The sequence below is a fragment of the Leptosomus discolor genome, unplaced genomic scaffold, assembly GCF_034619465.1.
Source record: "Leptosomus discolor isolate bLepDis1 unplaced genomic scaffold, bLepDis1.hap2 HAP2_SCAFFOLD_167, whole genome shotgun sequence".
Taxonomy (NCBI): Eukaryota; Metazoa; Chordata; class Aves; order Leptosomiformes; family Leptosomidae; genus Leptosomus; species Leptosomus discolor.
In genome coordinates, this window is record NW_028237868.1 from 19,062 (window position 1) to 46,401 (window position 27,340).

Here is a 27,340-nt window from a genome sequence, read left to right on the forward strand (position 1 = left end):
AGATAAACCACATCCACCCCCCCCCACCCCCCCCCAATAAATCACCCCCCAGCATTGACCCATTGACTCATGGTCCGACTACGGGTGTCGCCGCTCCCCCTCCAGGAGCTGGAGCCGCCCATTTTGTTCCATCTCATTTATTAGTGACCCCCCCCCCACTGCTGACCTTTGACCTTTCACTTTGGGGGGGGGGCATGTCCCAGGTGTGGGGGGGTGGTACCCATAAGGCTTTGCAAGCACCAGCATGTTTCCCAGCATCCTTTGCAGCCCCCCCTTCCCCACTCACGGGAAGGATTTTCCCACAATGCCCTGGGGTGTGGGGGGGGGGGTGGGGGGTGTGCAGGACCCAGAAGCCCTTGGGGCGGGGCTGGGGGTACCCAGAAGGCACTTCGGGGGGGGGGGGAACAGAGCCCAGTCTGGAGCCCTCCCCCCCCCTCCCCATATGGAGGAGGCAGCTCAGAGTATTGCACAGGGGGTTGGGAGAGGCCTGAGCTGGGGGGGTGTGTGCAAGGACAAGGACCCCCGGGGGGGGCCGGAGTGTTGGGTTGGGGGGGGGCGGAGGGGTTGCCCCCCCCGGGGGGTATTTGGTGTTGGAGGGGGACATACCCCAGAGGGGCTGGGGGCGGCAGCAGGAGGGCATCTGTCCACCCCCCAGTATTTGGTGTGTTTGGGGGGGGGTATTTGTCCCCCAGGGTACGCTGGGGGGGGGGGCAAAGCCCCCCCGGGTGTCCGGTGCTGTCGGGGTGGGGGGGACTCGGCCCCCTCCAGGGTCACAGGGGGCTGGGCCCACTCGCTGGGGACGCGGCCATACTGCAGGGAGGGGACGGGGGGACAGGTCACTGGGGGGGTGACTCCCCCAGACCACCACCCCGTGTGTGTCGTGTCCGTCGTCCCCCCCCCCGCCCCGCGTCCCTACCTGGATGTCGCTGAGGACCCGCAGGAACCGCTGTGCCAGCTCGGGGCCGTGCTCCATTGTGGGGATGTGGTGCCACTAGGAGGGGGCAGGGGGATCACAGGGGGGACACTTGCCCCCCCCCCCCCCGACCATTGTCCTACCCCCCAGGGCCCCTCCAAATCCCCCCTCCCCCCAGGAGGTGCCCCAGAGCACCCCCACCTCATGCTGCCATTACCCCCCCATAAACTACCCTGAAGATTCCCCCCCCTGACAGCCCCCGCAGGTATTGGGGTCCCCCCCCCCAGTGCCCCCATAACCCCTCCCTGCCCCCCCAGCACCTCCTGTACTCCCATATCCCCCCAAAGGACCTCCCCCCCCAGCTATGGGGGTCCCCACACACTCCAGCTCCCCCATAACGTCCTATCACCCTCCTCTGCCACCCAACCCGCCCATACCCCCTTACCCCCCCCCCCCCAGGACACCCCCCCCCCCACCCCCCCCAGCCCTGGAGGTCCCTGCACCCCGGCCCCCCCGTACCTGTCCCCTGTAGAGGATCCTCCCCACCGGACACACCACACAGGGCCGTCCCCGACCCGAACATCTCCCGCAGGCGCCCCCCCGCCAGCCGCTCCCAGCACAGCCTCCATGGGCAGGGGGTCCTCACGCACCCCAAACTCCCCCTGTGGAGAGGGGGGGGGGCCGTGGGGGACCCTGCACACACCCCCCCCCCCCCCCGCTCCGGGTGGGGAACATGAGGGTGGCTCATCCTCCCCATCACTCCCTGCCCAATCTCCCAGCAGCCCCCCCATGGCCTCCCCCCTCCCGCTTCCCATTCCCCCCTTCCCTCCCAGACCCCCCATATCCCCCTTGACCCCGCCCCATGTCCCCCCTCCCTCTTTGCTCCCCACGTCCCCCTCTTCCCTCCCACACCCTCATACCCCCCTGACTCCCCATGTGTCCCTCCTGCTCCCCATGTCCCCCCTTCCCTCCACCCATATCCCCCTGCTCCCCCACATTCCTTCCTGCTCACCCTGTGTTCCCCTACCCCATGTCCCCCCCACTCCCCATGTCCCCTCCCCCGAACCCCCCCCATATCCCCAGGTCCCCCACCCCACATCCCCCCTTCCTCCTGCTCCCCCATGTCCCTCCTTCCCTCCCAGGCCCCCCTCCATCCCCCCATGTCCCCCCCGATGTCCCCCCGTACCCACTCCCGCGCCAGCTCCAGCAGACTCTGCCTCGTCACCCCCGGGCAGGATCAGCCCGTCCAAGGGGGGGGTCACCAGCTCCAGCTCTGGATGGGGATGTAGGGGGGTGTGTCACAGTCACAGAGGGGGGTTTTTAGCCCCCCCCCTCCCCCCGGACCCCCCCGTACCCCCGTCCTCGCGGTGCCAGAAGACGAAGAGGTTCATGGTGCCCACCTCGGTGAGCAGCCGGCGGGGGCCGTGCAGCCACAGCACCTGCTGGCACCCCTGCGCCTGCGCCGCCTGCTGCAGCGCGATGGTGGGGCCATAGTTCCTGGGGGGGGGCACAGGGGCAGCTGGGACCCCCCACCACCCCCAGCCGCCCCTGCGCCGGGAGACCCCCAGACACCCCAAGCACCCACATCATTGTCCCCAAAATGTCTGGATCCTCACAAAAACATCTGAATCCCTCCCCCCCCAAAAAAGAACCTGAGGAGGTCCCTAAAAATCTGGGTGCCCCCCCCCCCCCAGTTGCATGGGTGCTCTGCCTTGTCATTAGGGTCCCTTCAAACACTTGGGTCCCCCAGTCCCCTCCTCGACCCCCTGGGTGCTCTCCCTCCCCTCAAATGCAGGCATCTGCCCTCAAAATATCTGACACCCCCCCCCCCCCCCCAAAAAAAAAAACAAACCTGGGGCCCCTAAAGATTGGGTCTCCCCCCCCTAAATTGCCTGGTTCCCACCAGGGTCCCCCCAAAGCTGGGTCCCCTGATCCCCTCCTGGATCCCTGTGTGCCCCCCCCCAATGCCTGGGTCCCCCTTGATGCCTGCATTCCCCCTCTGCCCCCTCCCAGACCCCCCTAAAAATCTGGGTCCCCTCCCCCATCACCTGGGTCGCCCCAAACATCTGGACGCTGCTAAAACTTTGTGTCCCCCCCCAAATGGCTGGGTCACCCCCTGTCCTCTGGGTGTCTGCCCCAAAGACCCCCCCGGGTGTGCCCCCTGGCCCCACTCACCCCCCCCAGCTTGCAGTGACCGGCCCCCCCGGGCCAGGCGCGGACGTGGGAGGGGTCGGCCAGGAGCCCCACGGGGCTGAAGTGGCCCCCCGGGAAGTAGGGCCCCACCGGGCAGAGGATGACGAAGAGCAGCGCCCGCCCGGGGGGGGCCACCCCCAGCGAAGGCTGACAGGGGGTGTCAGCACCCCAGAGTCCCCCCCCCCAGAACCCCAGTGGCCCCCAACCCCCCCCCCAGAACCCTGTGACCCCACTGGGACGCCCCCCCCCCCGAACCCCCATAATCCCCTCGGAGATACCCCCAGGACCCTATGAGGCCACTGAGATGCCCTCCCCGTAACCCCTCGGACCCCCATGAACCCCTAGAGCACCCCATAACCCCTTAAGGGTACCCAACCCCCTCCAGGACCCCTGTAACCCCCCCAAGCCCTAAAGGCATGCATTATCCCCCCCCCGGACCCCTGTAACCCCCCCAACCCCCTAAGGGCACCCATAATCCCCCTCCCCCACGACCTTCTAACCCCCCCGGGTACGCCATAACCCCCCGCCAAGTCCCCCAGAGACCCTCCCAGAACCCCCAGGACACCTGTAATTCCCCCAGGACCTCCGCAAGCCCCCCCAGGGCACCCCATAACCCTTAAGGGCACCCTCCCCCCAGGACCCCTGTAACCCCCCCCAACCCCCTAAGGGCACCCATAAACCCCCCCAGGACACCTGTAACCCCCCCCCTGGGTACTCCATAACCCCCCCCACGTCCCCCATAATTCCCCCCGGACCCCAGAGACCCTCCCAGAACCCCCAGGACCCCTGTAACTCCCCCAGGACCCCTGCAACCTCCCCAGGGCACCCATCACCCCCCCAGGCCCCCCCGAGACCCCCCCACCTCGGTGCCGATGAAGGTGGGGCGGATGTAGAGGCTCGCCACCTCCGAGCGGGGCACCCACTCCTGCTCCAGCCGCACCAGCGCCCGGATGCACTCCAGCAGCTCCCCCCGGTCGAAGGCCTGCGGGGTGGGGGTCAACCCCCAGGGACCCCGTGAGTGACCCCCTCCCAAAACCCAGGGGACCCAATGGGTGACCCACCCCCCCCAACTGCAGGGGACCCAGGTATCCAGGACCAATCCCCCCAGGGGACCCATAGGTGACCCCCTCCCACCCCAGGGGACCCAACGGGTGATCCCCCCCAACCCCAGGGGACCCATGGGTGACACCCCCCCCCCCCCCCCCGCAGGGGGCCCAGCCCCCCACTCACGGGCAGGCAGACCCTCTCGGCCGAGCGCTCCATCCGCTCCATGTTGAGTTCGGGGCGAAAAAGTCGGATTTTGTCGTCGACGGCCTCGGTACGCTTTCATGCCCTCGAAGAGCTGCGGGGGGGGGGGGGGGTCAGCGGTCACCGGGGGGGTGTCACCGGTCACCAAGGGGTCCTGGGGGTCCCGGGGGGGGGTGTTATCGGTCACCGGGGGTCCCGGGGGGCAGTGTCACGGGTCACCAGGGGGTCCCGGAGGGGGGGCGGTCCCGGGTTACCGGGGGGTCCCGGGCGGGGGGCGGGTCACGGGTCACCGGAGGGTCCCGCGGGTCCGGGGGGGGTCACCGGTCCCCAAGGGGGCCCCGGGGGGGGGTCTGACTGACCTCGACAGCGTAGTGCAGGGCGGAGGAGGCGGGGTGCAGGCGCAGGTCCTGGAAGGGGTGTATGCGGGGGCGGCCCCACCCGGCCGCCCGGGTCCACTCCACCGTCAACATGTGGTCGGTGAAGACGCGGCCGAACGGCAGGTCCCGGGGGTCCGGTTTGGCCCCGGGGCTGCGGCTCTGCTCCACCTCCAGCTCCGCCGCCTGGCGGGGCCGGGGAGGGGTCAGGGGGGTCGGAGGTCCTCGGGGAGGGGGGGGCTCAGGGGGACCTGGAGGGGACCCCAGCAGCCACGGAAGGGGGGGACCGGGGGGGGGGGGGCGGTCAGGGGTACCCCAGCAGCTGGGGGAGGGTGTGCTCAAAGGGACGCAGGGGGTCCAGGGGGACCCCAGCAGCTGGGGAGGGGGGAGCTCACGGGGACCCGGGGGTCCTGGGGGGGACTCAGGGGGACCCCAGCAGCCAGGGAAAGGGGGGCTCAAAGGGATGCAGGGGGTCCAGGGGGGCTCAGGGGGACCTGGGGGTCCTGGGGGGCTTGGGGGGACCCCAGCAGCTGGGGAGGGGGGAGCTCAGGGGGGGTCAGGGGGTCCTGTCCCCCCGCACTCACCCTGAACACGTGGGCGAAGCCTCGCCGGGGTCCCAGCAGGGTCACGAGGAGCTGGGGGGGGTCGGGGGTCAGGGGCAATGCAGACATTCCCCCCCCCCCCCCCCCAGTTCGTCCCAGTCTGGGACCAGTAAGGGAGAAGGGTGCAGTGGGCGGGGCGGGGGCAGGGTCAGACTCTGGGTCCCCGCCCACCTCCCCCGGACTTTGCACCCCTCGGACTTTGCCCCCCAGTGCCGCCATCGCCAGAGTGGGAGACACCCGGACGACTGCGGCGCTGGGGGGGCTCCAGTAGGAACTGGGGGGCACTGGGAGGACTGGGAGAGGCCCCAGTAAGACCTGGGGGATGCTGGGAGGACCAGGGGGCCCCAGTAGGCACTGGGAGGGCTGGGAGGGCACTGGAGGACCAGGAGAGGCTCCAGTAGGCACTGGGAGGGCACTGGAAGAGCTCCAGGAGGGCACTGGGAGGACCAGGAGAGGCTCCAGTAAGACCTGGGGGACACTGGGAGGACAAGGGGGGGCTCCAGTAGGGACTGGGAGGACATGGAGGGGCTCCAGTAAGACCTGGGGGACACTGGGAGGACCAGGGGGTGGGCCTCCAGTAGGCACTGGGAGGACATGGAGGGGCTCCAGTAAGACCTGGGGGACACTGGGAGGACCGGGGCAGGGGGAGCTCCCTTAGGCACTGGGAGGACTGGAGGGCACTGGGAGGACTGGGAGGGCACTGGGAGGGGCTCCAGTAAGACCTGGGGGCACTGGGAGGACCTGTGGGGCTCCAGTAAGGACTTGGAGGACAGGGAGGGCGCTAGGAAGACTGGGAGAGACTCCAGTAGAGACTGGAAGGGCAGTGGGAGGAGCTGGGGGGGGGCTCCAGCAAGGCCTGAGGGGGCACTGGGAGGACAAGGGGGGAGTGCCAGTAAGGACTCGGGGGCACTGGGAGGACTGGAAGGACAAGGGGGAGCTCCAGTAGGGACAGGGAGGGCACTGTGAGGACTAGGAGGGGCTCCAGTAGGGACTGGGTGGGGCTCCAGTAGGGACTGGGGGACACGGGGAGGACCGGGGGGGGCTCCAGTAGGCACTGGCAGGGCACTGTGAGGACTGGGAGGGGCTCCAGTAAGACCTGGGGGACACTAGGAGGACCGCGGAGGGGGCTCCAGTAAAGCCTGAGGGAGCACTGGGAGGACTGGAAGGACAAGGGGGGGAGCTCCACTAAGGACTCGGGGGCACTGGAAGAACTGGGAGGGGCTCCGAGAGGACCTGGAGAGGCTCCAGTAAGACATGGAGGGCACTGGGAGGACCGGTGGGGCTCCAGTAAGACCTGGGGACACTGGGAGGCCCGGGGGGGGGGGCTCCAGTAGGCACTGGGAGGACCAGGAGAGGGTTCAGTAGAGACTGGGGGGCACTGGGAGGAGCTGGGGGGGCTCCGGTAGGGCCTGGGGGGCACCAGGAGCACCAGGAGGGGGGCACTGGGAGGACCCCCGGCAGACACCAGGAGGACCCACGGGAGCCCCACCCCGGAAGCAGTTCCCTCGCGCCGGAAGCACCGCACTCACCGCTCCGCCGCCCCGGGCCCGTGCCCGCAGCGCCGCCGCCGCCATCACTCCTCCGCCCCACACCCCTCCCGCGGCCAATGGGGGCGCGCCGCGCCACCCCGCCTCCGCCGCCCGCCAATGGCAGCCGCCTTCCTGCCCGCCGCTCGGCCACGCCCCCCGCCGTGCCTCGCCGCCAATGGCGAGCGACCCCGCCGGCACACGCCCCCATCGAGGCCACGCCCCGTACGGAGGGAAGGGGCGGGGCGACGCGGTAGGCGGGGAAGCCTCAATAAACGCCATTTTCCAACCTTCTTTTAGCCTCGAGGCCCCGCCCTTATCTTCAACTTCAGCCATGCCCCTCCCCTCTCATTTGTATGCCGCCCCCACCCCCCTCCATTGCTTCTGATTGGCCCACAATGCCCCGCGGGCGGTGCCTGACACGTGCGTGGGAGGGGCCCCTCCCCACTGTGAGTGACAACACCCGCACGCCTGGGTCCCCCCCTGGGGCGTGGGTGGGGCCCGGGGCTCTGGGTGGGTCCCCTCCCACCCCCCCGTTGGCCCCATCAGCGCTGCCCCTCTGCCCCTGGATAGAGGGGTCCCAGGGTCAGAGGTCAGACCAGCCCAGCACCCCCCCCCCCAATCCCCACTGCGACGTCTGACCCCTCTGTTCCACGGTGGAGGGGGGTGGGGTGGGGGGAGGGGTGCCACCCACGAGTAGGGGCGGGGCGGGCGGGGGCTCTCATCCCCCTGCACCACGCCCGGGCAGGTGCAGACATGGAGAGGGAGCCGCAGTGCCGGGACGCCGGGGTCCCCAGGGAGGGGAACGGGGGGTTCCCGGACCTCGGGGAGGGGCAGGGGGGGGTCCTGGACCCCGGGAAGAGGGAGGTAGAAGGGGGGGTTCCTGACGCTGGGGTCCCCCCACCTGGCCCCACCTGCTGGGGCATCTGCTCGGCGGACGCATCAGCCACGACTTCGTGGTGGCCCTGAAGACCCTCCCCCCCGAGGAGCACGTGGTGCGGCCCGACCCCCCGGGGTGGGGGGGGGGGTCCTAGGGAGAGGTCCCCCTGGGGAGGGGTCCCCCGGATGCCTGGGTCCCCTGTGGGGGGGGGGTCAGAGGGGTTCCTGGGTCACATTGGGGGGGGGGTGTGTGTGCTGGATGGTTGCGGGGGCAGGGGGGCTCCTGGACGCCTGGGTCCCCCTGACACTCCCCCCTGCCCCCCAGGCGGTGGCCGTGGCCGCCCGGGAGCTGCCGCGGGCCGAGGCCTTCGCCCGTTGCCACGGGCTGCCCCGGGCCTACGGCTCCTACCAGGAGCTGGCGGAGGACCCCGACGTGGGTGAGACCCCAGGGGTCCCCTTTGGGGGGGGCAGGGGGATGGGGGGTGTGTGACTGGGACGGGGTGCCCCAGGAGGGGGGGGGGGGGGCTGGGCTGAGCCAGGTGCCTGGGTCCCCTTTTTTGGGGGTGGTGAGTGGGACGGGGGGCTCGCGGGGGAGGGAGGGTCTGGGCTGACCCGGGCTCGGCCCTCAGCTGTGGTGTACGTGGGGACCGTCACCCCCCAGCATGTGCCGGTGGCGCAGCTGATGGTGGCCGCGGGCAAGGCTGTGCTGGTGGAGAAGCCGATGGGCGTCGGGGAGCGGGAGGTGCGGGAGCTGGCTGCCATCGCCCGCGCCCGCAGGGTCTTCGTGATGGAGGTGGGCACCGGGCACGCCCAGTCCCCCCTGCCCTCACTCCTCGTGCTCCCAGTTCCCCCATTTCCAGTTTTATTTCCAGCTCCCCATCCTCCCATTCCGAGTTCCCCCAGTCCCCCCATTCTCAGTGCTCCCAGTTCTATTCCCAGTACCACCACTCCCATTCCAGTTCCTCTACTCCCATTCCCAGCTCTGGTCCCAGTGCCACCACTCCCCGTTCCCTCACTGCTCCCCTTCCCATCTCCATTTCAGTGCTCCCAGTACTCCCACTCCTCTCCCCTTCCCAGCCCCATCCCCAGTCCCCGCAGTGCTCCCCATTCCCAGTTCCCCCAGTCCTGCCATTTGCAGTTCCATTCCCAGCGCTCCCAGTTCCCCCCACTCCCCCCCAGCGCTCCCAGTGCCCTCGCTCCCCCCAGGGCTACTGGACCCGCTTCTTCCCGGCCTGGCAGCGGCTGCGGGCAGCGGTGGCCGAGGGGGCCCTGGGGGGTCCCCGCCTGCTGCGGGCGGCGCTGGCCCATCCCCTAGCGGGGCTTGAGCGGGTGCGGGAGCCCGGCCTGGGCGGTGGGGCCCTGCTTGACCTGGGGGGGTACCTGCTGCAAATGGCCACCGCCCTGCTGGGGGGCGCCCCCCGCAGCCTGCGGGCCCACGGCTGCCTCCACCCCACCGGTAAGGGAGCGCGGGGGGGACTGGGGGGAATGGGGAGGGGGGCACGGAGGTATAGTGTGGGGGACACTTGTGGGAAAGCAGGGCACGGGGGTATAGCGGGGGGCAGTGGGTACACCGGGGTAGAGTGGGGGGCAGTGGGGTACACTGGGTTGAAGTGAATGGGAGGCACTGGTGTACACTGGGATATAGTGGGGGGGGCAGTGGGGTACAGCAGGGTGAAGCAAACGGGGGGCACTGGTGTACACTGGGGCATAGTGGGGGGCAGTGGGGTACAGCGGGGAGAAGCAAATGGGGTGCACTGGTGTACACTGGGGGGCACTAGCGATGGGCGCTGTAGTGGGGGTAATGGCGCAGCAGTGGGGCCGGGGGCATGGGGGGGGTGGGGGGCAACAAGGGGAGTGGGCTGCCGGGGGTCGTGGCGGCCCACAGCCGCGAGGGTCGGGGGGTCCTGGGGGTCGCAGTGCCCCACGACTGTGGGGCGCAGGGGTGGACGAGACGGTGACGATGACGCTGGAGTACGAGGGGAACCGCCAGGCGGCGCTGACGTGCTCCATCGCGGCCGAGCTGCCGGGGGGTGCTGCCCTGGGGGGCCCCCATGGCTGGGCTGAGGTGGGGCTGGGGGATCTGCAGGTCTCATGGGGCTGCAGGAGGGTCCTGGGGGGATCTGGGGGTCCCACGGAGCTGGGGGGGTATCACAGGGGGAACTCAGGGGTCCCATTGGGGGGAACTCGGGGGTCCCACAGACCTGAGGAAGGACGTCCTGAGGGTCCATGGGGCTGAGGGGGGTGTCCTGGGGGGTCCCACGGGGCTGGGGAGGAGGTCCTGGGGGGATCTGGGGGTCCCACAGGGCTGAGGGGGGGGGGGACCATGGGGCAGGGAGAAGTGCCAAGACACCCAGGGTCTCTCTTGTTTCAAGACCCCTGCTAGGGAGGTCCCCAACTTGGCGGGTATATGGGGGTTCTCTACCTTGGGGGGCACATACGGGGGGCGGATCTCGTGCCCCCCCCGGTCCCTGACGTGACCCTCTGCCCCCCCCCCCCCAGTTCCCCCAGCCACATGAACTGCCCCACAGAGCTGGTGGTGGGGGGCCGGCAGGAGGTCTTCCACCTGCCCCCCCCCTCGCAGCCCCTCAACTACCCCCACGGCACCGGCCTGCGCTACGAGGCCCAGCACGTCCGGGAGTGCCTGCTGCGGGGTGAGAGGGGGTGAGGGGGGGCGAGGGGGGGCCCCGGAGTCCTGGGGTCCCCCTAACACCCCCTGCTCCCCCCGCACAGGTCTGACTGAAAGCCCCGAGATGCCGCTGGCCGAGAGCGAGCTCATCGCCGGCTACTGGATGAGGCGCGGCAGCAAGTGGAGGCTGTGGGGCTGGAGAGGGGACGCCGGGAGCCCCCAGCCCCATGGAGTGAGCCCCTGCCCCACAGCAAGCCCTCAGCCCCACGGTGTGAGCCCCATGGTGTGAGCCCCCCCCCCCCCTTTGAAACGCAATAAAGAGCTAATTGCCCCCCGCAAATGTGCCCGTTCCTCGCCCTCCCCCAGTCACAAACCAGTGGCCCCCCAGTACAGACCAGTGCCCCCAGCGCCGGGGTCCCTTTATTCACAGCAGCAGCCCGTGCTGCCGCAGCACCGCCCGTGAACGGTGCCGTCTTCGCCTCCACGTTGCGCTCGGCCCGGCGCCGCAGGCTCTGAAATTTCGGGGGGGGGGGGGTGGAGGGGCAGGAGGCGTTGGGGGGGCCGCCCAGCACCCCTGGGTGTCACCCACCCCCCTCCCAGTGTTTCCCGCTCCCTCCTTTTTGTGGATTCCCTGCCATTTTCTGGGGACATCGCCCAGGCAGGGCCGAGCCCCTGCAGCAGCTCCCAGGATGCCCACGCAAAGGGTGACTGCAAGCCCCCCCCCCCCCAGTGTTGCTCCCCCTAATTTCTTTTGGAGACTCCCCCCATTCCTGGGGACACCCCCCCCCCCATTTTTGGGGCTCTCACCATCAGCTTCTTTTTCTTGTTGTAGCGCAGCTTTGCCTTCTCCTTCCGCTTCTCCTCCAGTGCCGCCGTCACCGCCTGGTACTTCCAGCCCACCTCGTGCGCCAGCCGGCCCAGGAACGCAAACTGGGGGGGTGCAGGGGTGGTCGGGGGGGACCCCGATACCGGAGGAGCCCCCCCCCCCCATCTGCCCCCCCAACGCTTTTACCTTGCGGGTGGGCTTCAGGCGGATGATCTTGAGGGCGGCCGGGACGACCATGCGCTTGCGCTGTCAGCGGGAGGTCAGTGAGGTGGGGATTTGGGGAGTCCAAGAGGGATTTGGGGGTTAGGGAGGGGCAAGGGGGTTTGGGGGGGCCCCAGTGTCTCAGTGGTCAAGTTTCTCTCAGGGAGCATCAAACAATGTAGGTAAAAACACATCATTGACACGGGGATGGGACAGATTTACAGGGGGTCCCAAGGGGATTTGGGGGGGGGGGAGCAGGGTACTTGGGGGTGCCAGGGGGGTTAGCGGGATCTGGGGGAGCATTTGGGGTTCCCAGGGGGTGAGGGGGGGTCCTGTGGGGGATCCCACGGGTATTTGGGGGTCCCAAGGAGCGAGTGGGGTCCTGGAGCAGTCCCAAAAATCTGAGGTGGGTCTATGTGCGTTTAGGAGTCCCAAAAGGGTTAGGGGTGTCTGGGGGCAGACCTAGGGGTCCCACACGGACTGGGAATGTCCTGGGGGGTTCCATGGGGCCGAGGTGGTGCCGGGGGGGATTTGGGTGTCCCACAGGACTGAGGAAGATCTTGGAAGGATTTGGGGGTCCCCTCACCTTGTCATAGGGCGGGGGGATGCCGTCGAACACTTTCAGCCTCTCCAGCGCCGCCTGACCCCGCTTCGTCTTGTGGGGGAGCATCCCTGGGCGGGGGGGGGGGGGCGCACAGTGGGGGGTGTCAGGGGCACTCTGGGGCGTTTCCCCGGGATTTAGTGGGGTGGGGGTGTCCCGGACCGCCCCCCCCGCACTCACCTCTCACCGTCCGCCAGAAGATGCGGCTGGGGGCGCGGAAGTGGTAGGGCCCCCGGGAGGGGTTGGTGTTCATCCGTTTCCGCAGGAACGCCAGGAACTTCACTGCGAGGGGGCGGCGGGGAGCGTTACCCCACCCCCCCCCCCGCACGGGGGCGGGACCCAGGCATCCGGGGCTCCCGTTAACACCCCCCCGGCCACCGATCACCCCCTCCCCAAACTTACGTTTGTTGCGGTAGAAGTTGCCCGAGATGTTGATGCCCTCGCAGCGCACCACGACCACCCGCCGCCCTGGGGGGGGACACACACGACGGACGGGCTCAGGGGCGGCAGCGGCCGCGTCCCCGTCCCGCCGCCCCCCGCGGCAGCCTCAGGCCCCCCGCGCTCAGCTGGTAGTGCATGGAGGCGGCTCTCACGGTCGCGAAACTCGACAGCCGAAGAGGCTCGTCACCGCGCGGGGGGTCCCGGTGTTCCCGAGGGGGGGCGGGGATCCCACACTTACCCAGCAGCACCTGCTTGGCCACGATGGCCGCCAGCCGGCCGAGGAGATGCCCGCGGCCGTCGATCACCAGAACCTGCGGCACCGGGAGGAGCGGCGGGGGGCGTCAGCCGGAGGCCCCGGAGGCACTCAGGCCCCACGTGGGCGCGCTCCCCGCCGGCTCTCGGAGGCCCCCGCACTCCGCCCCGCTCCCCAGGGCTCCCCCGCCGCCGAGGCCCGCCGCAGCCCCCTCCCGGGACCCCCCGACACCCCCTGACCCCCCCCCCGGGCCTCCCCGGTCGCCCCGGCCCGCACCCGCGGCTCCGCCATCACCACCGCCCGCTCGAGAAAGAGGCTCCGCCCCCGCGCGCGCCGCGGGGTCACCCCTTCCGGCGGGGGTTGGGGCGCAGGGGCGGAAGTGACGTCTCGCGAGCGGCGGAAAGAGGGCGGGGCGCCGCGCTGGGAGGAGCTGCGCCTCCCGCACCGCTTGGCGTTATGGAAATGAGGGGGCGGAGCCTGGGCCCTCCCTCACCCCGCGAGGTCCTAAACCTCTCGGGCACCCCAAGTCCCTCCCAGCGAGTCCCGCGTGCCCCAGTACCGCCCAATACAGCCCCCAATATCTCCCCATATACCCCCACCGAGCCACTCCGCAGTGACCCCAGAGTCCTCCAGGATCTCCCAGGACCCCCTCCAGCGCACCCTAGTACCTCCCAGTGCCCCAAACTCATTGCCCTGTCCCCAGTATCTCCCACTACACCCTCCAGTGCCACCCCCCAATGCCCACCAGTACGACCCAGTTCCTTCAGCAGACCAGACCCCAGCTCACACAGACCGAGGAGCCGATCCGGGGCCGCAGCCCTCCCTGTATTTATATATGTACAGCAAGGGGAGGGGGGGCGGCCTTGTGGGAGTCCTGGGGGCACTGGGGGGGGCGGGCTCCAGTGGGGCTGGGGAGTCCCTGGAGGCAGGGGGCTTTGGTGGTCCCGGGGGGCTGGGAGGGTCCTGGTGGTCCCTGGGGGTCCACAGTGGTCGTCGGGGGGGGGGGGGTGTGTCCTGGTGGTGCTGAGGGGAGACCCCGGTGGTGCTGGGGGGTCCCGGTGGTCACTGGCGGGGTCCCGGCGTGGTCCCGGGGGGCGGGGGGGGGGGCTCACCCGTGGGTGTCCCCGTGGGGGGCGGGGGTGGTGCCAGTGGCCCCGTACCCCGCGGGGGGCCCGCCCGGCGGTCCTCCCCCGGCCCCCCCTTCCTCATCCCCCTCCCCCTCCTCCTCCTCGTCGCTGTCCCCGCCCCTGGGCGCCAAAGGCTCCGCCTCTTCGCGCGGCGGCTCCGCCCACCGCTGCGGCTCCCCCGAGGCGAAGATGCCGTAGAAGGCCACGCCCCCGTAGTGCACCAGCGCCGCGATCAGGAACACCCACTGCCACTCCTCCCGCGTCTGACAGCCAATCCGCAGCCGCCGCCGCCGCCAATCGGCGAGCCGCGGGAGCGAGAGCGGGGGGGGGGGGGGGGGGGGGGGGGGAAGGGGGGAGCGGGGGTGGAGCCGACGGGGCGGCGGGCGTGGTCGAAGAGGGGAGTTCGGGAGCAGGGAGGGGGCGGGGCCGAAGCAAAGGGGTGGGCCAAGGCAAGTGGGCGGGGTCACGGGGTGCGGTGAGTCTCAGGGTCCCAGTGCCCCCGGCCAACCCACTCGTTCCCCTCCCTTGTCCCAGTGCCCTCCCTTGACCCCTCACTGAGTCCCCCCCGGGCCCTAGTGCCCCCACCAGGGTCCCCCATACCGCCTCCTGTCCTACTGCCCCCACCAGGGCCCCTGATGCTCCCCCATACACCCCACTGCCCCCCCAGCTCCTAATATCCCCCCTCAAACTCCCCACTGTCCCCCATACGTCCCCATTACGCCCCCGAGTAACTATTTCCCCAGGGTTCTGATGCCCCCCCCAGGTCCCCTCGACCCCCAGCCCTGCACCCCCCCCCCACCTCGTCAGGCTCCCCCCACCTTGTGCCTGGTGAGGGCCCCCACGATGAGAGGACAGACCATCCCCGAGAGCGTCCCCACCCCATTGGAGAGCCCCATCAGCACGCTGGCGTAGCGGGGGGCGATGTCTAGGTGGTTCACGTTGAACCCTGGAGGAGGAGGCGGGGTGGGGGGGGTGTCACCCATATGCGTCCCCTCCACCTTGACCCCAGGCCCCCCCCCAATCCCCATCCCCACCGGAGATGGCGAAGCCACTGAAGCCGACGGCCAGGACAAGGAAGGAGATGGCGACAGCGCGCGACCGCGAGTACCCCACCACCAGCAGCAGCGTCGCCTCCATGCCGAAACCTGGGGTCAGGGCAGGGGGCGGTCACCCATGGCCAGGGATGCCCCAGACACACTTCCCCCATCTGCCCCTGGGGACCCCCAACACCCCCTGATTGCAGCCAGGTGTCTCCATATCCTCCCTAAGACCCCCTGTGCCCCAGAGCCCCACCATCCCCCACCCATATTCCCCTCCTTGTCCCCCTCCATGTTCCCCCACGTCCTCTTTTTGTCTCCCTCACTGTCCCCCCCCCATGTCTTCCTCTGTGTCCCCTTTATGCCCCCCATGTCCCCCCCTGCGTACCCCCTCACCCCCACCCTCGCCACACCCTCCCCTCACCGCCGCAGTTCATCATCTTGCGGACATTGGTGGTCGACATCAATCCCCGGGACCGAAGGAAATCGGCGATTTGGCCCCAATGGGGACGACGATCGTCATCACCAGGTGGGGCAGGGCCGAGAGCAGCCCCACCTGCGGGGCCGTCAGTCGGGGGTGGGGGTGGGGGGTGGGGGGGGTGTGTGTGTGAGTGTGGGGGGGTGGTGCCCTGGGGCACTCGTCCCCCCCCCCAGATGCCGGGGTTCCCCCGGGGCAGGGGCAGGGTCCCCACCTTGCTGATCTCAAAGCCAAAGACCTCCTCGAAGTAAGCGGGTTGGCTGATGAGCAGCAGGTAGAAAGTCCAGCTGCGGCAGAAGTTGGCGACGATGATGGCGTAGACGGGCATCGAGGTGAAGAACTGCCGCCAGGGCGTGGCCAGCTGTGGGGGCAGGGCTGCCAGTGACCTCCCGACTCACCCCCCCAGCCTCCTGACCCCGCTGCTGGGGACTCAACGCCCAGCCTGAACCCTGCACCCAGATATTTGACCCCTGACCCCACCTCTGACCCCTGACCTGACCCTGATGGCACCTCTAACCCCACTTTGACCCCCAACCCGGTCCTGACGGCACCCCTGACCCCAATTTGACCCCGTGGCCGATGACCCACCGGACTAACCCGACCCTTAACGCCACTGCTGACCCCTGACCTCATCCCACCCTGCCACCCATATCCCACAGCCTCAACACGGCCCGCCCCCCCCCCCTTGTGACCCTGCTGACCCCTGACCCCGCCCACCAGCAGGGGGTTGCTGCCGACGCTCTCCCCGATGCTCTCCTCGATGTACTTGCGCTCCTCGGGGGAGATGGTGGGGTGCTGGGCCGGGCTCTCATACGACACCAGCACCCAGAAGAGGTACCAGCACACCCCGAAGCTGCCTGGGGGGTGGGGGGGGTCAGGGCGGGGCCCCGGGAGAGGTCCCCCGCGTGGGGTCTGGGGTGTGTGGGGGGTGTCTCTCACCGTAGACGTAGAAGACGGAACTCCAGCCCGTGTACTGCACCAGGACGCCAGCCAGTGGCATGGCCACCACCGCCCCCGCGTATGAGCCTGCCAGGGGGACCCGGGCGTCCGGGGCGGGTAAGGGACTGCGGCCTCCCACTGCCCTGGCCCCTCCCTGCCAGCTCTGGGGCCCCCCAGAGGGAACCCCACTGTTCAGGGTCCCTGTTCCAGCCCACAGACCCTCAATTCCCCAGGGATCCTGGTGTTCAGGACCCCTAAAAGGGACCCAGGCGTCTGGGACACCCCACCCCCCGTAACACGGGATCCAGGCATCGGGGACCCCCACCCCCTCTATGATAGAGAACCCAGGCATGCAGTAATCCCACCCCCCATAACAAGGGACCCAGCTGTCCAGAACCCTCACCCCCCCCCCCCCCCCCCAATAACAGGGGACCGAGGCATCCAGGACTCCCACCCCCTCTAACAGAGATCCCAGCTGCGCGGGACTCCCCCCCCCAGGCCCCTGTCCCCACCGCAGAAGGCCGTGGTCGCCAGGCGGCTCCTCTCCAGGGGCGGGGCCCATTTGCTCCAGATCCCGTGACACGCCGGGTAGGTCACGCCCTGGGCGGGACAGGGCGGGGTCACATCCAGCCCCACCCACTGCGAAGGCATCAGCCCCACCCCTTCTCACCCCTCCCACCCTCACCCCCCCCACCCCACCCACAGCAGCCAATAGGGAGCGGACGCTCGCCCCCTCCCTAGCCCCACCCTGCCCCACCCAGCCTCAGCGGCCAATGGGGCACCATCATGGCGGCCCCGCCCGCACCTCCACCAGCCCCTGCAGCACACGGACGGTGATGACGCAGCCGACGTGGGTGCGGGCGGCCGCCGGGATGAGCATGTTGAGGAGCGACGTGGAGACGATGGCAAGGCCGAAGACCCTGTGGGGGCGAGGGGGGGCTGGGGGGGGGTCTCGTGCGACAGGGGGGAGGCGCAGCGGAGCTTGCGCAGGAGGAGGGGACACGCCACAGGTCCACATTTGGGGGCTGGGACTGGTGCCCCCTCCCCAACCCCATCCCGTCCCCCCCCTCCACATCCCATTCCCCCGTCTCCCCCCCAAACCTGTTAGCTGCAAACTTCTGGGCGATGAAGCCCCCGGGGATTTGGGTGACGATGTACCCCCAGAAGAAGGAGCCGTGGATCATCCCCACCGTCTCGGGATCCCAGTTGAACTGGGCGCGCTGGGAAGGAAGGTGGGGGGGGCAGCGGGGAGTGAGGGGGCAGCACAGCCAGGACCTCCCTGAACCTGCTCCTCCTCAACATGCCCACCCCCTGCACCCCAACTCCTCTGGCCCCCCCGTACCTGCGCTAGCCCCCCAGCGCCCCCCACCCCCCTGTACCTGCCCTTGCCCCCCGGCCCCTCTGTACCTGCCCGTGCGCCCCGTTGACCATGCTGACCACGGCCACCCCCAGGTTGCAGCGGATGCCGAAGCTGATGCAGAAGCCGATGGCGCAGAGGATGGCGATGCCGTAGCGCCGGGGGAGGCCGCAGCACGTGCAGTCCAGCACGGGGGGGTGTGGGGGGCCCCCCCCAGACACCCCCCCCGGAGACCCCCCCAGAGCCCAGCTCCAGCCCTTCCACATCCTCCTGCCGTCGCTCAAGGGCTCTGCGGGCACGGGGGTCCCAGGGGGCAGGGGGGCAGCTCTAGTCACCCCATGGCCCAGAGCTCCCCCTGGGCCCACCCCCTGAGCCCCACAACCTGGAGCCCCCCCCAGCCCCGGTGTCCCCACAGGCCCCATGTCCTCCCACCCCACTCCCCCCCCCGCTCCCCATGTCCCCATGTCCCCCTGGCACGGCGGCAGCAGATTACCATGGCTCTAAATCCCCCGTCTGAGCCCCCTGGGGGCGGGGGGGGGGGGGGGGGGGGGCCGAGGCCACACGCGTGTGCGACAGCTGGGGGGGGGGTGCATGCGCGTGTGCATGTGTGTGTCAGACCAGCACACACGTGTGCGAGTCCCCCACCCCCTGCGTGTGCTCCGTCACGCTCACACTTACATAAACCACACAGGGGATTAGGAGCAGCAAGGGGCGGGCAGGGGGGGCGCGTGTCAGAGCAGCTTGCACACGCGTGTGCACGGGGCAGGGGCGAGACACCCCCACCCCGGGGCAGCACAAGGGGCCCAGGTACCAGCCTCCCAACGCTAACGCCTCCGGCCTTTGCGCCCCCCAAGCGCACCCCAGCCCACATGCCGGGGTGTGGCCCCCCCAACGCCCGGGTCTCCCCCTCCTCCCCGCCACCCAGGCCCCCCCGTTGCCCCCCCACTGCCGCCCCGGTCCCCGCTCACCGGTGCAGACGGCCCAGCCCAGCCCCCACCTGCCGCCGGAACTCCTCCCGGTTGAACTGCATGGCGGCTCAGGGCACCATCGTCTGCTTTGTGCCCCTCCCCGGATGCCTTGGTGTCCCCCCCCGGGACACCTGGGGTCCCACTCCCCACTGCCCCCCACCGCCCGGGCCCGGCTCCTCTCCCCTGCACCCGGACGCCTGGGATCTCTGGGAGCCCCCCCGTGCCCTCCCCCGCCGGCGGCTCAGCGCTAAATCCCCCCACGCCCCCCCCCCCATGCGGGGGGAGGGGCGGGCTGCCCACAGGCCCGGGTTCCCCTAGAGGACCGAGACTGGGCAGCAGGGGGCGCCATCACTCGCTCCCATCACCCTTTATTGGGGATTTTCGTACAAATCAAAAGGCGACTGGGGGGGGAGGGGACACCCCAGTGCCCAGGGGCGACCCACCCCCCCCTCACACCTTCAGGGGCATCGTCACAGTGAGGACCTGGGGGGGGAAGGTCAGAGGTCAGAGGTGGGCAGTGCCTCCCCATCCAAGGGGTGGGGCTAAAGGGTGGGTGGGGCTAGGGACCACCCCACCCAGGTGCTCGGAGTGGGCGGAGCTAATGGCAGGGCCGGGGGTGGTGGGGCCGGAGGTTACCTTGGTGCGGCAGTGGAAGTGGGCGTGGCAGCGGGCAGGGTCAGGGGGGAGGGGCAGCCCCAGCTCCAGAAGAGGGGGGCTCCCCTCCCCCTCTGCCCCCCCCAGCACCAGCCGCTCCTCGCTCAGCCCCAGCCACAGCGACCCTGCCCCTGCCTGGGAGGGGGTAGGGCAGGGTCAGGGGAGGGGCCGGACAGCCCGCCCCCCCCAACCATGCCCTCCCGGACCCCCTCTTACCCCTCCCCGGACCTTTACAGGGACCCTCCGCCCTTCCACACACCCCAGCAGCAGGTTGACTACGCCCCCAGTTCCCCCCCCGACTCCCACAGTCCCCCCCTCAATTCCCCCCCAGCACCTCCCCAGCCCCCCAAGTTCTTCCCCAAGCCCATATCACCCGTCCCAGCCCTCCCCAGTCCCACAGCACCCCTCCCAGTAACCCCTGCAGCCCCCTCCTAGTACCCCCCACTCACGGCGTGGGGCAGGAGGACACGCGCCTGCAGCACCTGTGGGTGCTGGGCCGAGGGCTCAGCCACCACCACGTACTTGGGAGGTCCTGGGGGGCTGCGGTGGGGGGAGGGGGGCACAGGTCAGGCAGGGGGTGGTCCCAGGGGGGTCCCATCCCCAACTCAGTCCCACGGCTCCTACCTGGGGGGCGGCAGCGGCTCCTGGGGGGGGCTGCGGGGAGAGGGAGGGAGGTCAGGGAGGGGTGGGGGGACAGAAGGGTCCCAGGGGACACCAAGGGGGTGGGGGGGTGTTGGGAGCCCCCACTCACCCCTCGAGCTCCTGGATGTGGGGCCGAGGCCGCGCCCGGATGTTCTGGGCCGAGATGGAGCCCATGAACTTGCGGTTCTGCAGCACCCGCCAGCCTGAGGGGGGGAAGGGGTGTCACAGGGGTGCAAGACCCCCCCACACCTCCCAACCCCCCCCCCAGCACCTCCTCCCAGTCCCCCCCCCACTGCTGCTCCCATTCCCTCCCGTTTCAACTCCCCAGTTTATTCCCATGACTCCCAGTCTCCCCAGTTGTCTCCTTCCCTTCCCTACCCGCCCCAATTCCCACCCAGTCCCCTCCAGTTTTCCCTGTTCCCAGTTCACTAGCTCCATCCCCAGCCCCTCACCCCCCCCAGCACCCCCCCAGCCCCCCGCACCAGTCAGCTCCAGCTCCACCCCGTATTTCTCCGACAGCCCCTCCATGGCAATCGTCAGGAAGAATTCCAGGTACAGGGGGTCAGCCTGGGGGGTGGCAGAGGGGATTAGAGCCACCACTTTCCTCTCACGAGCCCCCCCGACACCTCCCCAGCCCCCGCCTCACCTGGAGGGTGCGGAAGAACCCCGAGTTCACCACCACGTCATAGGCGGTGCAGCCCCGGCCGCCTGCGGGAGATGGGGGGGTCGGGGGGTGTTGGGGGGCTGGGGAGGGCGCTGGGGGGAGCGTTGAGGGGGGGTGTGTGTCTTACCGCGGTCCAGCTCGGCGTGGGGCTCCCCCAGGCTCATGGGGATGCGGAAGGCACTGGCAGCAGTGGGGGGGGCGTGGAGGAGGCGCCGCAGCCCGGGGGGGGACAGCGGGGGGGGCGGGGGCACCTCCCCCGAGTGACAGACATTGACAAAGACCTTGGTCCCCCCTGCCCGGGTCTTCACACACAGCCCTGAGCGGGGGGGGGGGGGGGGCGGGTCAGGGGGCGGCCAGATCCCCCCTGAGACACCGCCCCCACGTCCCCCGGGCCCCCCTACCTGGCTGCGGGGTGACAGCGCGGGAGGGGGCCGCGGGGGGGGGGTCCTCGTCGTCTTGCGTCACCTGGGGGGGGGGGGAGAGGGGGGGGGCCAGAGCTCAGTGCCGGGACGTCAGTACCGAGAGCCCCGGGACCCTCTCCCCCGTCCCCACCTGCAGCAGGAGCCGCCGCAGCGTCTCGTCCTCCCCCTCCTCCGCCTCCAGCTCGGCCGACAGCAGCGACGGGTCCGCGGGGGCCGCCATGGGCTGCGGGTGGGGGGGAACGTGGGGAACCGGTGCCCGGGAGGGGCCTAACTGGCTCCAACGTCCCCCCCGGGCCCCGTCACCGACCTTCCGTCCCACCCGGGCTCCCCCAACCCCCTCCCCTCCCCCCTCAGGATCACCCCCCGCCGCCGTTACCGGCCACCGCTCGCTCCAGCCGCCCAGCACTTCCGGTTCCGGGGGCGGGTGGGGGGGCGTGGCCACCCGTCTCTATGGTTGCGCGGCGGCGCCAGGGCCGCTCCTTCCCCCTGGGTGCTCGTCTCTCTGGTGCGATGGCGGCGATGGCGGCGCTGGGGCCCCCCGCGGTCCCGGAGATTTTCAGCACCATGGAGGAGGGGCCGAGGCCCGGGGGGGCTGCACCGGGAGAGGTGGGGGAGACACGGGGGGTGCTGAGGGGGCTGCGAGGGACCTTGGGGGGTCCGGTGGGGGGGGCTGTGGAGCCGTGGGAGGGGTTCTGGGGAGCTCGAGGGGTCTCCTGGGGGTCTGGGGGGGGGGTCCTGAGTGAGCTAACGAGGCTGGGGGAGGACACCGGTGGGCCCGATGGGGGGTCTTGGTGGGTCCATGGAGCCAGGGGGGGTCAGAGGAGGGGTCTTGGGGGACACCGGAGGGCCCATGGGTTTGGGGGACACTGGGCATATGGGTAGGGGGGATAAAGGCTCTCGGACGCCTGGGGAAGGTCAGGGTCCATGGGGCGGGGATGGAGCCCCCACGGGTCTGGGGGACACTGGGCAGATGGGTAGGGGGGATAAAGGCTCTCAGACGCCTGGGGAAGGTCAGGGTCCATGGAGTAGGGATGGAGCCCCCATGCCGTGGGCCGAAGGTCGTTGCTGGGGGCCTGGGGGGGCGGGGGGGGTCGCACCCCGAGGGGACCCAGGCGTCGGGGCCCCTCCAGGTGTGGCTGGAGACCCACGGCCGGGCCCTGGGGCACTTCGTGGCCGGGACGTGGCTGAAACTGCCGGGACGGGAGACACTGGAGTGCCGGGAGGCCGCCACGGGTACGGGGGCGTCAGGGATCAAGGGTCAGAGTGTTGGGGGGGGGGGGTGTCAGGGTCAGGGGTCACGCCCACCCTCCCTGCCCAAGGGCGGCTGCTGGCAACGGTGCTGCGGGGGGAGGAGGCCGACCTGGCGGCGGCCGTGGAGGCGGCGGCGGCGGCGGCAGCAAAATGGGGGCGTCTGGGGGGGCCCCAGCGGGCCCAGTACCTGCAGGGGTGAGTCCTGGTGGTCTCTGACCCCTATCCTCTGATCCCTGACCTTGGGGGACTTCCCACACCCCCTTGTGCCCCCTGTGACTTTCCGTTTCTCCCCATTTCCCCCTTCCCTCCTGCAGCAACATGAGCCTCTGCGACCCCGTGTGACCCCATGCTCACTCCTGCTCCCCATGCCCCTCCCTGCCCCAGCACTCCCCATGTCCCCCCGTGTCCCTGTGCTCCCCCACGTGTCCCCAGTGCCCCCCGCTGTGCCCTCACCCTCTGCCCCTTGTCCCCGCAGGCTGGCGGTGGCGCTGGAGCGGGGGTCCCCGGGGCTGGGGGCAGTGGCTGCTCTCGCGGGGGGGCGTCCGCTGGCCCAGGCCCTCGGGCCTGACTTGGAGCTGGGGCTGCGGCTGCTGCGGGCGCCGGCGGGGTGGGCCCAGCTCGGCCCACCCGGCCTGGATGACTGGGTGCCCCTTGGTGAGTGTCGTCCCCGGGGACCCCTGGGACCTCAGCACCCCCTGGGACCCCACTGAGCCCCCGCCCCCCGTGCTGTCCCCAGGGGTGGTGGCTGTCATCCTGTCAGGTTCCTGCTCCCTGGCGGCGCTGCTGGGGAAACTGGGACCCCTCCTGGCCATGGGTGAGTGGGAGGACCTCCGAGTCGGGGGGGAGGGACACCTGGTGTTCAGAGGATCCAGGCGCCCGCGGCGGGGGTCTCAGGTGTTTGGGGATGATGACCAAGGTGTTCAAGAGACCACGGCCTCTGTGGGGACATGAGCGGGTGGGGGCACCCAGGGGTTTTGTGGGGGGAACCAGGCATCTGGAGAGAGGACCCAGGCATTTGGGGGGGGGGGGGGGAATGGGGACCCTTGTGTGCCCAGATGGGGGGTGCCAGGCCCCGGGGGGACCCAGGCATCCCATGCAGGCAACGCGGCACTGGTGCTGCCGCCGGCCGAGGCTGCGCTGGTGCCACTGCTGGTGGCGGAGCTGAGCGGGGAGGGGGGGGCGTTGCCCCCCGGGCTGCTCAACGTGGTGACCGGGACCCTCTGCCTGCGCCGCGCCCTCTGCACCCACCCCCGTGTGGCCGCTGTCACCTTCCTTGGCGCCCACCAGGTATGGGGGGGCCCTGCTCGGGGGTGGGGGCGGGGCGGGTATGGTCTGGGGTGAGATGACACAGGGATGTCCCCCTAGGGGGGATCAGGCTGCGGTTGGGGGGGTTCTCATGTCCCTGTGTCCATCCCCTGCGTCACACAGGAGGAGGTGCTGGATGTGGCCTGGGGGTCCCCATGCCGGGGACCGCAGCTCCGGGGGGCCCGGGGGGGCCGCATCGTTGTCATTGTCCTGGACTCGGCTGACCTGGACAGCGCAGCCGCTGCCATCGCGGGGAGCGCGGGAACCCCCCCAGCACTGGTGAGTGGGGGTCCCAGAGGGTTTGGGGGCTCCTGGGGGGGTCTGGGAGCATCTCAGAGGCTCCCTGACCCCCCCACCATGTGTTCTCAGTGCCCGTGGGGGGGCTGCGTGGTGCTGGCACAGGAGGGGGTGGTGGCACCACTGGAACGGCGGCTCCGGGCCCGACTCGGGGGGCTGCGGGTTGGGGACCCCCTGGATCACAGCACCGACGTGGGGCCGCTGCCCCCTGCCGCCACCCCCCCAGAGAAGCTGGTGCAGGCGGCACGTGAGGAGGGGGCTGAGGTGAAGGGGCATGGGGAAATTGGGACGTGGAGGGGATGAGGACACGGGAGGGTGTTTGGGACTGTGGGAGAACACGGAGGGGGTGCTGAGGTGAGGGGGAACATGGGGGCACAGGGAGTGGGGAGGGGGCCTGGGGGGAAGTGAGGGGGAACATGGGGGCGCAAGGGACATGGTGAGGCTGAGCTGATGGCAGACACAAGGGGATTGGTGCTGGGGGGGCATGAGAACAGGGGAGGCCTTGGGCACATCAAGGGGGACACGGGGGGACTGATAGGGGTGGGATGGGGGGGACATGGGGTCCCTCGGGCGGTACCCGAATGCCTGGGTCCCCTGCGGGGGGGGGGGAGTTGGGGGTACCCGGACGCCGGGGTCCTTTTTTCTCCCAGGTTTTCCAGCCATCGGTGATGCTGCCGCCGGGGGAGCGGTTCTACCCACCTACCTTGATCACGGGGGTGGCCCCCACCTCATGCTGCCTCCGGGAGCTGGTGGGTGCCGAGGGTGGGGGAGAGCTCGCAGAGAGTGGGCAAAATGGGGAGGGGGTGGAGCAGCCAGCCAGGGCTTAGGGGGGGGTACAGGGCAGGGGTCCGCTGACATATCGCCCACCCCAGGCGCCAGGGCCGGTGCTGGTGCTGCTGCCAGTGCGCTCCCCGGGGGAGGCTGTCACCGTGGCCTCGGGGCTGCCCCACGTGGTCGCTGGCTCTGTCTGGGCCCAGGATGTGACCCTCGCCCTCGACACGGCCAACAGGTAGCCCTAACCCCTGACCCCCCATCTTGGTGCTCGTTCCTCTGACCTTTGACCCCTAACCCCGCAGGCTGCCCCTGGGGCTGGTGGGGCTCAACACCCTCAACCCACTGGAGCCGGTGGGGGACGGTGCCAGCCTGGAGGTAGGGGGTCCTGGGGGGGTGCTGGGGGGGGTCTGGGTTGAGACTGTGCGGGGGTGGGTAGGAGGGGTCTGGGGGGCCCTGGGTGGGTTGGGGGGGGGATGTGGAGGAGCTGGGGGGAGCTCCAGGGTGGGTCTGGGGGCTGTGGGGACCCTGTCCCAGGACAAATGGGCTGTGCCCCGCACACTCCCCCCCGCCCCCCGCCAGGCATTGCGAGAGTTCGGGCGTCCCCCCTGGGAACCCCCCCGGGGTCCGGGAACCCCCCCTGAGACCCCCCTGGACCAAAAGCTCAGGTAATGCCCCTTCCCACCTCCCCACTTGCACCTTGGCGACCTCCCCCCTGCCCCCCCCCCAGCCGAGCACCTCTGATCTCTGACTTTGCACCCCCCAGCCCAGAGCCAGTCCTGGGGGGGCCTGCTGTGGCCCTCAAACCCGCTGATGTCGCCTCAGCCGTGGGGGCTGCCCGCTGCAGCGCCCTGGAGTGAGTGGGGGGGGGGGGGGGGGGCAGGGGATGTGGGCCCCCAGATGCTGGGGTCCCTGCTGGGGGGCGGGTCCCCAGCGTCCTCAGCGCTGCCACGGTCCCCCCCGCAGGTGGGGCCAGCTGCCAGGGGCAGCACGGGCCAGGGTGCTGCAGGGGGCAGCGGCGGCACTGGGTGACCGAGACGGCGGTGACGGGAGGCTGCGGGGGGCGCTGCTGCGGTGGGCGGCACACGTGGAGCTGATGGGCGGGGCTGTGCAGGTGGGTGGGGCGTGTGGGCAGGGGGAGGGGCCTGAAGCAGGAGGAGCTGGGTTGGGGGTGGAGCTTGAGGATTGAGCATGGCGTTGGGTAATGGGCAAGATGGGGCGGGGCTGGGTGTTGCATTGGGTGGGGCCAGGCAGCAGGGGTGGAGCTGGGTAGGGAGGGGGCAGGATGAAATGTGTGGTTTGGGCCACCGGGGTGGGGCAGTGGGCCTGGTCACGAGGGGGGGGCGTGGCTAATACCCGTGCTGAGGGGCGAAGCCTTTTGGCAGGGGCGTGGCTAATGTGCTCCCACAGGAGGTGCCCGGGGGGCGGGTCCTGGTGACGCGCAGGCCGCTGGGGGTGGTGGGTGTGGCCTGGAGCGGGCCCCGCCCCCTACAGCATGCGCTGGAGCTTCTACCCCCCGCACTGGCACTCGGCAACGGCATCGTGGTGGTAGCGCCCCCCAGCGGCATGGGCCCCGCCCAGCGCCTGCAGCAGGTGGGGACACCCCGGGAGCCCTCGTGGACCCCCATGTGCCCCCTGGGAGACCCCTCATGGACCCCCAGGGACCACTATGTGCCCCCCAGGAGCCTCTCAGCAACCCGTGTGGTTTTTCTCTGGGACTCATCTCATGGAAACCCCCTTTTGACCTCCTGAGGACCCCCCAGGACCTCACTTAACTCCCCCAGGGGTCTCTCATGGACCCCCAAGAATCCCCCTGCTGGTTCCCTGTGACCCCCCTGGGCTCCCCACAACTCCACTGACTCTGTGACCCCCAAGACCCCCAGCCTCCCCCCCCCCCCCAGGTGGTGACAGCCGCCTCCCCTTTCTCTGTCTCCAGGCACTGGTGGCTGCCGGGCTGCCTGGGGGGGCCCTGGTGGTGCTGCCAGGGGGTGCCGGGGGTGAAGGGGCAGCACTGGCACGGCACCACCCAGATGGGCTGTGGCTCTGCGGGGGGGGCACGGTGAGTAACGGGGGGGGGGGAGGTGGGGGGCACATGTCGGGCTGCAGAGGGCAGTGAGCCCTGCTGCGGGGGCGTCCCTGGGGTGCTGAGGGGGTCCCCATCGATTGGGGGCAGGGGCAGTTGTTGCAGGGGAGGTTGTGTGCAGCACGAGGGTGTCCCTGTCCCACGCCCCCCCTCAGCGACTCCTCCCCCCCCGCCCCCCCAGGACCCTGATTGGGCCTCGGCCGGACACGTCGCCCATGTGTGGGTGCCGGCAGGGGTCCTGGGGGGTCCGTGGCAGGATCCCCCCCCCGGCGCTGAGCAGGAGCTGGAGCTGCGCTGCACGCGCCCCCACTGCCTCTGGGTACCTGCGGGGGGGGCGTGAGGACACCCTCCCCCCCTTGCTGACCTCTGACCTGCGACTGTGGAGGTGTGACCCCTGACCTGTGGACCCCAACCCAATAAACGCCCCCGGGCTCTGCCTGCCTCACGTCTGTGCCCCGGAAAGGGTCCGAGGGGATCCCGGGGGGGGGGGGGGGGGGGCGGGGGGGTCGTGTCGTCGTGTGTGTGTCCCCGCCGGCAGGGGGCGCCCCACACCGCCACGTGCCCGGACGCGTGGGTTCCCCCCTGCGCTCGAGGCAGCCGCGCCCTCGGGTTAGAGCGCGCGCGCGCGCGGGGGGGGTCTTGGTCCCGGACTCCTGGGTTCG

The 27,340-nt window shown here is 70.6% G+C and overlaps 6 protein-coding genes and 2 non-coding genes across 8 annotated transcripts; 2 read left to right on the forward strand and 6 right to left on the reverse strand.

The window, feature by feature from the left end:
* Positions 1-282: 282 nt before the first annotated feature.
* Positions 283-10,643, reverse strand: LOC147412558 (branched-chain-amino-acid aminotransferase, cytosolic-like). Its single transcript, XM_086481231.1, is given in 16 exon segments — positions 283-309; positions 607-810; positions 917-991; positions 1,433-1,474; positions 1,476-1,526; positions 1,528-1,575; positions 2,100-2,144; positions 2,146-2,186; positions 2,268-2,432; positions 3,085-3,253; positions 3,969-4,088; positions 4,337-4,414; positions 4,416-4,448; positions 4,714-4,914; positions 10,508-10,556; positions 10,630-10,643. Coding segments are annotated over 16 exon segments (1,362 nt in total).
* Positions 6,937-10,475, forward strand: DHDH (dihydrodiol dehydrogenase). The gene is given in 9 exon segments (XM_086481239.1): positions 6,937-7,081; positions 7,605-7,787; positions 7,790-7,851; positions 8,061-8,172; positions 8,365-8,528; positions 8,942-9,191; positions 9,676-9,817; positions 10,235-10,396; positions 10,466-10,475. Coding segments are annotated over 9 exon segments (1,230 nt in total).
* A 106-nt stretch (positions 10,644-10,749) lies between the features above and the next one.
* RPL13A (ribosomal protein L13a) lies at positions 10,750-12,986 on the reverse strand. Its single transcript, XM_086481238.1, is given in 9 exon segments — positions 10,750-10,818; positions 10,820-10,873; positions 11,169-11,291; positions 11,374-11,433; positions 11,975-12,060; positions 12,170-12,271; positions 12,392-12,457; positions 12,669-12,741; positions 12,960-12,986. Coding segments are annotated over 9 exon segments (612 nt in total). The 5' UTR covers positions 12,975-12,986; the 3' UTR covers positions 10,750-10,785.
* Positions 11,523-11,593, reverse strand: LOC147412561 (small nucleolar RNA SNORD34). Its single transcript, XR_015184188.1, has one exon. It is a non-coding gene; the product is annotated as a small nucleolar RNA SNORD34 (small nucleolar RNA).
* Positions 12,546-12,624, reverse strand: LOC147412562 (small nucleolar RNA Z195/SNORD33/SNORD32 family). The gene has a single exon (XR_015184189.1). It is a non-coding gene; the product is annotated as a small nucleolar RNA Z195/SNORD33/SNORD32 family (small nucleolar RNA).
* Positions 12,987-13,791: 805 nt separating the features above from the next.
* On the reverse strand, positions 13,792-18,651 carry LOC147412563 (vesicular glutamate transporter 1-like). Its single transcript, XM_086481232.1, is given in 14 exon segments — positions 13,792-14,073; positions 14,629-14,756; positions 14,845-14,955; positions 15,272-15,349; positions 15,352-15,403; positions 15,540-15,686; positions 16,043-16,182; positions 16,265-16,351; positions 16,777-16,864; positions 17,070-17,184; positions 17,366-17,484; positions 17,672-17,839; positions 17,841-17,910; positions 18,590-18,651. Coding segments are annotated over 14 exon segments (1,647 nt in total).
* Positions 18,652-18,932: 281 nt separating this feature from the next.
* PIH1D1 (PIH1 domain containing 1) lies at positions 18,933-21,191 on the reverse strand. The gene is made up of 9 exons (XM_086481233.1): positions 21,102-21,191; positions 20,951-21,014; positions 20,677-20,865; positions 20,532-20,593; positions 20,368-20,452; positions 19,995-20,088; positions 19,693-19,783; positions 19,226-19,378; positions 18,933-19,072 (listed from the first exon to the last, which is right to left on the reverse strand). The coding sequence occupies exons 1-9, from the start codon at positions 21,189-21,191 to the stop codon at positions 19,040-19,042; spliced, it is 861 nt and encodes a 286-aa protein (XP_086337359.1). The 3' UTR covers positions 18,933-19,039.
* A 290-nt stretch (positions 21,192-21,481) lies between these two features.
* Positions 21,482-24,651, forward strand: ALDH16A1 (aldehyde dehydrogenase 16 family member A1). The gene is made up of 9 exons (XM_086481234.1): positions 21,482-21,631; positions 22,102-22,204; positions 22,291-22,417; positions 22,698-22,876; positions 22,959-23,036; positions 23,322-23,509; positions 23,651-23,806; positions 23,897-24,088; positions 24,475-24,651. The coding sequence occupies exons 1-9, from the start codon at positions 21,482-21,484 to the stop codon at positions 24,649-24,651; spliced, it is 1,350 nt and encodes a 449-aa protein (XP_086337360.1).
* Positions 24,652-27,340: the final 2,689 nt, after the last annotated feature.

Bases quoted from the DNA above. Each gene is read 5' to 3' on its own strand.
- ALDH16A1 (XM_086481234.1), top strand. From the start codon at position 21,482: ATGGCGGCGATGGCGGCGCTGGGGCCCCCCGCGGTCCCGGAGATTTTC. The intron at 22,418-22,697 runs GTGAGTCCTGGT...TTGTCCCCGCAG, and splicing joins CGGGCCCAGTACCTGCAGGG to GCTGGCGGTGGCGCTGGAGC. The intron at 23,807-23,896 runs GTGAGTGGGGGT...ATGTGTTCTCAG, and splicing joins CGGGAACCCCCCCAGCACTG to TGCCCGTGGGGGGGCTGCGT.
- PIH1D1 (XM_086481233.1), bottom strand. From the start codon at position 21,191: ATGGCGGCCCCCGCGGACCCGTCGCTGCTGTCGGCCGAGCTGGAGGCG. The intron at 21,015-21,101 runs GTGGGGACGGGG...CCCCCCCCCCAG, and splicing joins TGCGGCGGCTCCTGCTGCAG to GTGACGCAAGACGACGAGGA. The intron at 20,866-20,950 runs GTAGGGGGGCCC...CCCCCCGCTCAG, and splicing joins CGCTGTCACCCCGCAGCCAG to GGCTGTGTGTGAAGACCCGG.